The sequence below is a fragment of the Hesperophylax consimilis genome, chromosome 12 (genome assembly GCF_061612785.1).
Source record: "Hesperophylax consimilis isolate HC1 chromosome 12, BYU_Hcon_1.0, whole genome shotgun sequence".
NCBI lineage: Eukaryota > Metazoa > Arthropoda > Insecta > Trichoptera > Limnephilidae > Hesperophylax > Hesperophylax consimilis.
Window position 1 is genome coordinate 5,307,509 of NC_142847.1, and position 12,465 is coordinate 5,319,973.

Here is a 12,465-nt window from a genome sequence, read left to right on the forward strand (position 1 = left end):
TATTTCAGCATATCGCTCGCCATACTTTCCAATTTGGAATGTACGGCGAGCGATATGCCGAAATACGCCATCCCACGCATATTATAGCTCTGTGTGAACACGCTCTTAATCACCTTACAAAAGCTATAATAAATAAATAAATCAGAGATTTTAAAATAATACAATAATAAGATGTTATTTATGCCAATTATGAACTTTCCACTGATGATAGTGAATAATAAAGTGTGACATTATAAAGTTATTTTCTTTAAAAAATAAAAAAATATATATTTTTAGTTAAAATCTATGAAAAAGGGGGGGGGGGGTGGAGGAACGTAGGAATGGGATTAAGAGGCAAAGGATTTTTATTTCTTTTTAGCATTGTTCTAAAGTAGCCTACGGAGTTTGGATTTGTGACATCTATGGTCAAAATAGATAAAGCATTGCAATTTGCAATAGCTCCGTGTTATAATAAACGGCTGGCCAAGAAAATGTTTTAAATAATTACAATAAATGTTTTACGAATGGTAGGAAATGTGGTCCATTTTTGGACCGAAATCAATCGCACAAAAATAAAAGTGATCCGTTGTCCATTTTTCGACCGAAATCGTTCCAGAGGAACAAACCCGCGTAGGGATTGGAAATACGCACCCGCTCGCGACAGGCGACAGCAGTCAGTGCCGGCAGTGGTCAGTATGCCAGTGTGCGTGCAGCAATTGCAGCGAGTTGACGAGCGTTTTTCTAATTTCTTAAAGGTATTCGCGACGCGACGTGTATGTACTGCAATATTAACAAAAATCAAAATATTTTACAAGACGTGGACGATACCTCACGTAAAAAGTGTTATTTCGCATAATTAGATATGGATGGAAATCACCATGAATATGATGATGCTGTGTGGAGGGTCTTTTTAAGGAAGGGAAGGATAGGTAGTTCTGAAAAGGAAAATGTATGAGGGGTGGGTAGGAATCTGGGGATTAGTGTGTCCAGGAGTGACATACGTATGAATACATCCCTCCAACTGCGGTGCAAGGCGATGGGTCAAGATAGTCCAGCTGGAAAGGTCAAAAGGCCTCCCTCACCCAGTCTCTCTCGATCCGGCCCGCCACACAGCAGTTGGGCAGACCAGACAGCGCCGCCAAGACCTGGACAAATCTCACCCCATGAACCATGAATGATAATGGCAGGAAAATTAAAACGGTTTTGACCCTAGGAACTTACTGAAAAGTTTGGATACTCCTGGTCAATATGATGGGTACTGAGAAAGGGGCGGCTACATGGTCTGGGGCCTAGGGCGACCAAGACTGCAAATCCGCCTCTGTTTATATTATCCATACTACTAAATTTTAATTGTATGTAAATGAAATCCTCAGCACGGGGGATCCCAGTGGGGATATCATTATATCCATTTGTTACAAAAAAGATAATAAAACACTTATTATTATTTGGAAACCTGAATCATACTGCAGTAGTATCGATATTATTGTCGAGGTTATTAAGGAGTTGGGACTAATGTGTGGTATTCGCATTTTTAATGTCTTTTTTTACAATTTTGTAGGTAATCTAACATATTTAGTTTAAAATCAAATAAAATAATATTCTCATACACAAATTGTGTAATAAATTGTGTAGCTGTATTAAATTTTTTTTCAGTTATTTTAATCTTTTAAACGCTCATATATCTCTAAATTAGGTGGCAAAGCACTATCTTGCATGAACCCCTTCAATAAAACTATAAAATAGTTTTTGTTTTTCTGTACATTGACGGTTCAAAACGGGCCCCCAAGTTCAGTATGCCCATGGGCTACCTCACGATTTATGACGTCCCTGTTCATAACCCCAAGCAAAGCCGGGTACACATTAGCTTGTGTGTAAATAGTTCTAGTTTATTCTGATTGCTTTCTTGTTAACTCTATAAAAAAATAAAACTGCCCCCCCTTAGCTTGGAAGCTGCTGACACCCCTATTACTGAGTAATCCCTCTTGAATGTTATTTTCTAACTTTATAGCAACACTGCAGTGATATTTCACAAAAATGATAATACAGAGTCTATTATTATTGTATGCTATACACCACCAACCCTGATATATTGCGAATTTAAATCGCCAAATATCATTGAATAGAGAATAAAGTGTATTTCATTTATGGTTAGTACACACGCAAAGCTCACATCAAAAGTTAATGTACAGCGCATCATCTTTTCTACCGACACACGACGCTATCAAATATTTGTACCTATGGTAGGAGAGGGGGTCAGTTGAATTCGAGAGCGGCCGAGGAACATAATTTCATCTGTCAAAGTGACAACTTTACTAAGGGAACACGGAACTTAGTTGGTAGCTCCGTAATTAAAATGACCCCCTCTCCTTTTTGCGGCGGAGAGGGGGACGCATAACTTTTCAAATATCGCGTCGGGAGCGGTTACGTAAAATAAATTCGGTTAGCGAAGTTCAGAACCACACTTATAGCGCGTTATCTTTTTACGTGTGTCGGGTCTGTATGGGATTGTATGGCGAGCGCTATTGTGCTTTATATTATCTGTTGATGTGAGCTTTGCGTGTGTACTAACCATTAGTCATTGTCGAATATCACCACGTTAAGAAACCTTTTCTGCTCCTTTCAAAATGACCGCCATTCCATCTGAGTAAGTACCGGCCAATCAGCTGTTCGATTGAATCATAGAACTTGTAGCTGTGCATATGTATTCTGAGTATTCTGACACAACATAACCATCTGTATTTCTGTAAATGTCTGTGGTTTCGTCTCCTATTTTGTTCTCGTTGAAGATGAATGGCGAATGTCGGGTTGTCGTGACATCATGTTGCGTCAAAATTTGATAAATCAGTGAATTAGTGCATTATGATATAGCCACGGTACAAATAATCCGATAGAATATAGTGATAAGTGTTGTATGTTTATTTTAAAGTGTATGTAGTGCTGTGATTTGGGTAGTTTGTTTATTGTTACAGTTATTTAGCATTGTGTGTGCAATGGTGTATTAAAACATGATTTCAAAAGGGCTGTTTTTTTTGTTAATCAAGTGAAAGAATGGAGGCTATAATCGCTTGGGTTATATATCTGGGTTTGCAGTTTCTTGAGTTATGCAACTGTTTCCCTGTCACTCCGCACAGCGAAGGTGAGTCACCATAAACCTCTTATTATAATGTCATTCTTTACGATCTGCAATGGCTGTTTTCTGATTCGCGCCATATAATCTAATCGATATTCTTATTTATCATTTCTCTATGTTCTAAAATTAGGTTTGGACTTGTGATAAACATATCAGTGTGGTTTGTGTATAATTATTAACATATTATTGTTACCCGAGTCATTAGTTTAGAGTTTTGGCGTTTTGTAGCTTATCAAAAAGTGACAATTTAAAAACTTTTAATTTATGTGTGCGTTCAAGCCCGTACGTGTGCAATGTGCACTGGCATAGCATGTTATTGGTTTTGTCAATGATATTAAAATATTGTATACTTATTATTTACCTTCCACAAAAAAATACGTGGGATGGAAATGTTTTTCTCGCAAACACAGTGTCACCTTCATAATAACAAACGTAGGTAGTTTTGTTTTTTTTAATTTTCCATTAAGCCCCGAGGAAAATAATTTCCTTCAGGGCTTATGTTATCTTTGGGGATCTGCTTTTACGCACAAATTATTAAAACTTCACATTAGTTAAATTTCAATGAGAAGGAACTTCTATATCAGTCCATGAAAAAGCAAAATAATTGTTTTCATTCATATTTAACAAATTCTTCTGTTCACTTTGATGCAATTTTCTTACGATTTGACATAAATATAACATTAGGGTTTTTAGGTTAGTCTATTTATTTGTTTTTTTTTTTTTTTTTAATAAAACCCAAACTAAGAACCTGTAAAGTGAGTTTATACTATTATACATATATTTCTTTTTCAAGATGGTGTCGTTTTAATGGTACAGTACAGATTATTTTTTCAGATGTGATATTATCTTGTTTGTTTGGACTTATTCGCATGTTTTCAATATTATATGATACCTACTTGCCTGAAGAAAGTCTGAAAAAATAATTGTCATTGAGATAGTGACGTTTCTTTCCTTATTTGAAATAAAAGTATCAATGCCCATATAATAATATTATATTAAATTTACAAACAAGTTCTTCCGTGCAATTATTACGCGGCAGCTATTTCGTCTTCTGAAGGCATTATCAAACTTGATAAAGGCAAAACAGCTGTCACGCGTAATAATAATTGCACAGCAGAACTTGTTTCCATTTAAAACGTTTTTTTTTTATAAATTGATTAATAACATTAACTCGAAATAGTATAAAATAAAGTCGCTATCCGTGTCTGTCTTTGTGCGCTTAGTTCTTCTAAACTACGCAACGGATTTTGGTACGATTTTCACTGTCATTTAGAGAAATTCTTCCGGAAGGTTTATATGGTGACCGGATAACTCATCAACAATTCAACACACCTAAAAAGTGATATAAACTAACTAACCATCAGGCAGTTTCCCCGCAGGGGTAGGCAGAGAGGACGGACCTCCAAACAACTCGGTCTTGGCACACACTCCTTTCCTCATTCATATTCATACATCGTCTCATACATACTCTTCTATTGTTCTGGCTCTTGACGTGGCTCGACTCAAGTATCTGATTCACTTGATCCTGCCATGTCTTCCTCGGGCGTCCCCGACTTCTGCTACCATTCACAATTGCGTTATATATTCTCCTTACACTTCTTGAACCCAAACCATCTAAGCGTCCCTTTCTTAATCTTACTCATTGCGCTTACATCAGCCTTGCACTATTTGCGGATCTCCACATTTCTCACAAGATCATGCATGGTTTTACCACACATATGCCTCAGGGATCTCATTTCTACAGCATTCAGTCGAAAGTGATATAAAATGATCAAAACTAGGTTACATAGGTTAGGTTAATATTTAAAGTTTTTTTTCATCGCTTTTAATGAAATCAAAAATGTGTCGAATTAAAATGTGCCGAGTTATCATGGTACCGTAGTCACTGTCAGTAGGTTTTGCAAATTACGTACCTTTTCAAATCCCGCGGGAGTGCAGGATTTTTAGTAATTATCACTTTTTTAGTGTGTTGAGTTCTCATGGAATCGTCGCGACTAGGGTTTGCAAATCCCTTACATTTTTCGAATCCCGCGGGATTCCGGGATTTTTTTGTTATTATCACGTTTTTAAAGTGTTGAGTTCTCATGGAATCGTCGCGACTAGGGCTTGCAAATCTCCATTTTCAAATCCCGCGGGATTTTTAGGGCCTGATATAAAAGGCCTGATTGAAATGTCCCGACCACAGACCAAGTAAAAGATGCCACGACCTAGACAGTAGATACAGACATTAGTAGTTCTTGATCACATTAACCTACTAGATTATCTCCATCAACGAAATTACATTTTATACGGAGAAAAATGAGTATTGCTGATTAATTAAAAATCTCTTAAAATTATTCGTAATCCAGTTTAAAACTGGACTTCAGGCCGCTTCCTGAGAAACTTTTAGTAAATTCGGAATAATATCGGAACACGCGTTCGTGCACCTCCGCTTGTCGAGAGGAAGCTACAAGCCAAAAATGTGTATATTCTTGGTATACCTTATATCTTAGATAATAGGCGTTAAAATCGCTTGACAAGAGGAATCTAGAAACGTTCGATTTCAAGCAAAAAACTGTTTTTTATTTATTTTGAAAATAATTTTATAAGAAAGCAAAAAAGTTAATCAAGTGAAACTGTCACAGATAATCTTGGCTATAGTACTGTATTTTTTTAAAGTTGTTTCCTTTACGCGTTCATACATTTCTATTGAAAAAAATAAAATTTAGTAGTTTGCATTTATATTTTTTACTGAGTAATCTATTTTTTTATTTGTATTCTACTCAAGCGAAGCGATAGGTAAACCTTCAATATATCTAAAGCATATTTTTTGGTATTCATAATGTTCACCAATTCATTATAAAGATTAATCAAAATAGTGATTTGGCATTAAGCTTCGCCTTAATAACTTATATCGGTGAAATGCGAAAATAAACATCTTCGTGACAATTCATCGGTATTTTACTAATAGGGTTCCGTGACTGACAATTCAATACACCTTTAAAAGTGATAAAAGTCATTGAAAGCGATTAAAAAATATTAACACTAAAGCATTTACGTAACTCATTTAAGGCGATGCCATACGTAGTAATGCAAAATCATGTGTTTTTGGTTTGAAAATTTGGTCACCTAGAAATGTTTCACATGCTTTAATTAAATACTGCGAGTAGAATACATCTTGGTCTTTGAAATAATCGAGCATTTTTTAGATAAGTCTTTTTATAAGCCCAAAAAAAAATAATGTATAAGGCCTATGAAAACTGCTTTAACGTTCAAAATCTCCTACTTACGAACCCATTTTCGGTTCTGATTTTATTGTATAATGTGGAAAATTAAGTTATTTATAAAATGAACGAAAAAAAAATAAAATTTATGCCTGAACATCCACAAAATAAAATAAAAGGCACTTTTTGGCCATGTTTTTTTCTTGCATAAATCAAAACAGGCGGATGGTGTTCATCGGGAATTTAAACCTTATCGCCATTTATGTAAGGGTTATTATTGATAGCGGCTCAATTTAAAATATTACACGACGTAGTGCATCGCCTTAATCTAGTTTTTATTTCATCGCTTTTTAAAGGTGTGTTGAATTGTTTTGATTAGTTATCCGGTGACCGTTGATATTTGCGGCCGGCCGATAAGCGTGTGACGTCACGGTACGTACAATGAACGGCGTGGCAGTAATGCAGCACTGCCATTCGAATTGTCAATTATACAGAATCGTGTTTCGTGTGACGTTATCAAATACCATTACATACACCTTACCCAAGTTCACTTTGAAAGCTAATAACTTGATAGTGTGTATTGAAAAAGTCGTAAAATAGTCCTTTTTTATTTCCACTACCAGTAACCATATACATATTATGCTCCCATTACTTAACACGTTCCCGGACGAGCATGCTATAGCATTCGCATTGGATAGTTTAATTATGTCGCGGATGCTATAGCATTCGAAGTTTATTGAGTTTTTTTTGTCAGATATGCTTGAGCAGTTGCTTTATCCTTATAAAATATAGGTAGTCTATTTCTTACTGTCACTGCTGACACAACCACAGATCGCTTACTGTCACATGAGACCTTTTCTGCACACAAAGATAAAACAGTGTTTACCCCTTCCCGTACAGCTCGCCCGGCGTACCCCGCGTGGTTACGTATGCTATAGCATGCGTCAAATGTATTGAGATACGTCTGCTATAGCATTCGCGTCGCACTTGATGGTGTTGGTTGGTACGTATCATGACGGAAATGCTAGAGCATTCGCAAAAATCTAATACAAAAAAATAGTGCCAAAGTAGGGTGACTCACTGCCCGCGAACGTGTTAACAATACATATTATCATCCATTTGGAATAATTTTCGCGTCTATTGATAGTACACAGTAACTCCCTATGAAGTTGCGCGTAATAGCCGCCTCACCTACGAATCCGGAATGCAGCAAGTTCGCCGAAATGAAACATATTTTTATACGCGCCATAAACCGGTTTTGATTATTTTACTGGAACCAGTTTCAACTTAGTTGTCTACTCGATATTTTGTGTAATTAATTATAATTACTCTCGTTTACACAGAAAAACTAAACACCTAATCAAAAAATAAGTGCTCGAGATTCTCGAATGAATTTCGTGAAATATTTTTCACATAGCACTAGTATACTAATACTAGTCACAGTCCCTCTATCTCCAGACAGATTGGAGCAGTTAGGGCTCTTGTGCGATATTCACATAAATAGGTGGGCTTTAAATTAGGCGAATTAATACTTTAGTAACGTAAAACAATATATACATTTTTATTTTTTTATTTCATTTATTTTTCCCAATTTACACATTTGACATTACAGTTTTATAATAATAATAAAGGGAACCCACTAAGGCGCAGCCTGTGCGTGGGTAATATAAGTTTATACATTAGATTTTTGTACCTAAAAAAAACAGTAAGCATAATAAAGAAAAACTGTAGGATTATAATTAAAGTTAGTCTAAAAGATTGTGCAAGAGGTGCATATTAAAAATAAATCAAAGTAAAAATAAAGATTGTAAGATAATATATATGAAGTAAAATAACACAAAATAAAATAATAATAACTATACAGAAACAAAATAGAAAAAAGTAAAAATTAAATGAATAATGCTTCAACATTTGCATTGTACAGCCATATAGTCATCATTCGTTGTTATGTTTTCTATATTATTGTTTGGCACAGAAATCACAACAGCATTGACAAGGATTTAGGGATTCAGTATGTCCAGGAGTGACGGACGTATGAATATATCCCTCCCGCTGCCACGCAAGGCGATGGGTCGAGATACCATTTGGACAGTTCAAAGGGTCGCCCCAAACTAGCCTCTCCCGATCTGGCATGCTACGCAGCTGGTGGGCCGGCGCATCCTGAACACACCTCTCACCCCATGAACCCGGACATCCCTGCCAAATCACCAAACGTAGCGAACCACCTGGGGTGACCTATGGCACAGATGTTGGTTATCCAATAAATAGTTCCCGGGGCGGCGGTACCAAAACCCGCCTCCCAAATTGAAAGATTTTTCTAGGTCATGGCGGCGGATGCCCACCTGTTGTGTGGCGGACCAGATTCGGAGAGACTGGTTGAGGGAGATGTTTTTACTTCTCCAGCAGGATTCTCTCTACCTGCTCCGCAGGGCAAAAGGTGAACTCAAACGTCCGTCACACTGACCCACAGATTTCTATGCACCCCTCGTACTTTCTCCTTCCCAGATCTTCCTCACCTTCCTTAAAACAAATAAAAACCCTCCACACAGCATCTCCAAAGATGACATAGGCCCTGAAAAAAAAATTCTTCAGGACCTCTTGTGTGGAGATAAAATCAAAATAATCTGAACGGACATTGATTACTAATCTAAAGGTCATAACGTTTCAAAATGAAACGTTATAAATGAATTCTAATTACGAAACTGACCACGTTTCTCTTTCTAAATAATGATCTTTCACCGGGGCAATTCTGAGAATCTCTTCTACTATTGGACGCTGCCAACAAATTAGTAAGCTATAAAATTCCTACATTTGTACAATTCAATAAGTTGGTGGGAGACAAAACAAACGCGTGCCCAACATTTGTACACTTAACACGTTCTACCTGATAAATGATCTTGGTTTCAATGATTCTTGAGCTCAACAAGAATTATTCTGATGAATTCCCATAGGAAAAGACAAATTTCTCAGGAGATAAGACACATTCCATCACTGTTATAGTTATACATTTCCGTAGTACATTATTTTGATGTATCTCATAAGGTTTAGGCCAGCGTTAGCAATATAGTGCCCAAACATATATTTTAACGACTTGATTATAAAACATTGACCTTTCTCTAATATTCTATAAATATAATATGCATGTGTCGTATCGTAAAGCTTCCGGAAGAAATTCTCTAAATGATAGTAAAAACCTTATCAAAATCCGTTGCGGAGTTTAGAAGAACTAAGCGCACAAACAGACAAACGCGGATAGCGACTTAATTTTATACTTTTTTTTTCGTAGAAACTTAGAATCACTTTGTGGTTTAACATTTTATTATTATTTTGTACCCTGACAATGCTCGAGTGTAGCGAAACCGGTCGGTCTTAAAATTAATAAAAATTCGTGGTTTTAAACAAAAAATATTGTTTTTATTTCATTAATTTTATACTATTTAGAGATTATACAATTTTTTCTTATTTATTTATAGAAAAGTGCAAGGTAGGTTTTTTTTCTTCCCTTTTAATCTCCGATTGAATTCCCAACGAGAACGGCCACTGCTCCTGTGAAAAAAAATCTTTTCAGATAAATTACTTTGTGATCAACAACTTCCTTTGGCTTTAGATCATAATTCTTGGTAAGATTCCATATTATTTGCACTCTATGGTAATCCAAAATCCAATAAATTGAGTTTAGACACCTGCAATTATTGGGTTCATCGGCGGTTGACCCGGCGTGTGTTCACTGTGTCCGCAGTATTAGGCGTGTATCCAAGGTGCAGTCACCGCACCGCAGTGGTGTTTGTTGCATTGCATTAAACATAGGTATTCGGGCGCTGCGTGGGGCTAGTACTCGTATAATAGGGGATTCCGATCGCCTTATACAAACTTCACCTGTGCGGTTTCGTTCCCAGGGTAGATTGGGACCATTGACATATATATACAATGACGTGTTATATTCATATTAATTTAACAAAAATATAGCACGTTCCTGTTTCTAGATTGAAAGCGAATAACGACACGCATAAGAAAAGAATAGTCACAGCGAATATGTGTGAATGAATGAGATGTTTATATCTAATAATAAAATTTAAAAGCATATTTCATCACCTTTCAAAAACAGTTTTTAGTTTTCGGATATTTCGGAATTCAGGTCAATATGCCAGAGGCCTGATGGGTCAAGAGTGGTTATAATTTGAACTAACTCACCATTCATACCCCATATAATAGGGTGGATTGCCATTGTATGGAAATTTTTTTTTTTTATAAATTAGTTTTCGCGGGGTGCGGAATAGATGCTCTAGGTACATACAATTAAGCATACAAAATATCAATTTAAAATTTTGATAGCAAGTACTGCCCCAAAGCAGTTGAATAATTTAAAATCTTGTAAAAAATTGTCCCTTTATAAAACAGTTTTGTGTCAATATTAATACTTTAATTTTTACTTTTACATTTCATGATGAATAGAAATTGCCGCGCCTTAAATAATAATACTAAAAAAAATTGATAATATTTATTTTTCCGCGAAAATTTGACAAATTGCCGAGTCCACTTTCTCGCGCCTCGCTCGCGCACCACGCATCTTTAGATCTACCGTCCATATCTCGCAGTACAGTTTCAAGTTTTACTAACGTTGATCTTCCAACTGACCAACATTACTTTGCTTCATCTACTCCTTCTTCTTATGTAATAAATCCAACAGACAGTGGACTATCTATTGTATCCAGAACATTGGATCGATACAGTATTTCTGATCAGGCAGGTGCTGCCATCGTCTGCGCTACATTGCAAGATATTGAATTAGTGACAACAGACAATCTTACAAACGTGATCGATTGTACTAAGATTCGACGTGCTCATGCCAAAGCTAGGATCACACTGACTGCCATCAACCAGCCCCATTTTGATTTGTGCATTAGCATATCGTTTACGGTCAAAGGATAAAACATTAATCATGGAGGATGGACGCAGAAAAGTTGTGATAGAAGAACATATCAGTCTTTTGAAAAAACCTAGCTCACAATATATTGGTCACATGGGCGTTAAGTTCGGCAATGCTAAAACAATAGCATATTTTGTGGCAAAATCCATTGATTTAGCGTGCATCGTGGCTATCGGATGTGACGGAACAGCAGTTAATACTGGAACTAAGTCTGGCATTATTCGACTTCTTGAAGGAAAGCTCCAACATCCACTTCAGTTGTTGGTCTGTCAGTTACATTCTAAAGAGTTAGGTTTGAGACACCTTTTCGAATACCTTGATGGATTGACAACAGGTCCTAGAAGCTTTAGCGGCCAACTAGGAAAGTTACTCAAAAACTGTGAACATCTTCCCGTGATAGAATTTCAAGCAATAGAATGCAACTTACCTATGAACCTTACTTATGAAATTACAAAATCCCGTGACGACCTTAGCACAGACCAGCTTTATTTATTGGAAATGTGCCGAGCAATCGCCGAAGGACAATGTAATGAAAACTTAGCGAAAAGAAACCCGGGTAAAATCTGTCATTCGCGTTGGTTAACAACAGCCAATACTATTCTCCGACTTTACACTTCAACCAAGAATCCGACAGAAATCAGGTGATATTGACTGAATTTGTGCTAAGAGTGTATGCTCCGATGTGGTTTAAAATAAAAACACAACCTTTGAGACAACCAAGAGCAGACTTCAACCGGCGAGACACCTCCACAAAATCATAAAACTGTCTCGTTACCTTCCAGAGCATTTGAAAAAGGTGGTAGATCCCGTAATTCAACGCAACGGGTATTTTGGCCAAGCAAAAATATACTTATTAGTATGTTAAACGACGAACGAAGACAGATAAGAGAGTTGGCTCTCAGACGGATTCTAAGTATCCAAGAACTTACGTTGGGGTTCTCTCCAATAAGAGTATTTAAGCTACCTACTTTTAATTTCAACGCAAAAGACTATATTGACTTGATCTACTGGGAAAAACCATCAGAAGCACCTCTTACAAAACTGATATCTAGCGAGACAATAATTGATGCCATTGCAAACCACGAAATTATCGAATCCAACATTTTGTGTATGTTCCGATTGATGCCCTGTCACACGCAAGCCACGGAAAGATGCATCAAAGTGGTAACGGCATCATGCTCTGCTGTTTGCGGCCCTGAAAGACGTGAAGGGTGGATACAAAACAA

The 12,465-nt window shown here is 36.7% G+C and overlaps 1 protein-coding gene across 5 annotated transcripts in view; it reads left to right on the forward strand.

The window, feature by feature from the left end:
• The first annotated feature begins 2,718 nt into the window (after positions 1-2,718).
• Positions 2,719-12,465, forward strand: part of LOC149419043 (uncharacterized) — a 159,676-nt gene continuing 149,929 nt past the window's right edge. For all 5 annotated transcript variants that reach the window (XM_089638075.1, XM_089638077.1, XM_089638076.1 and 2 more), the window contains exon 1: positions 2,719-3,115. In XM_089638075.1, coding sequence (XP_089494201.1) covers positions 3,028-3,115 — 88 coding nt within the window. In that variant the 5' untranslated portion in view covers positions 2,719-3,027. The remainder of the gene's footprint in view (positions 3,116-12,465) is intronic.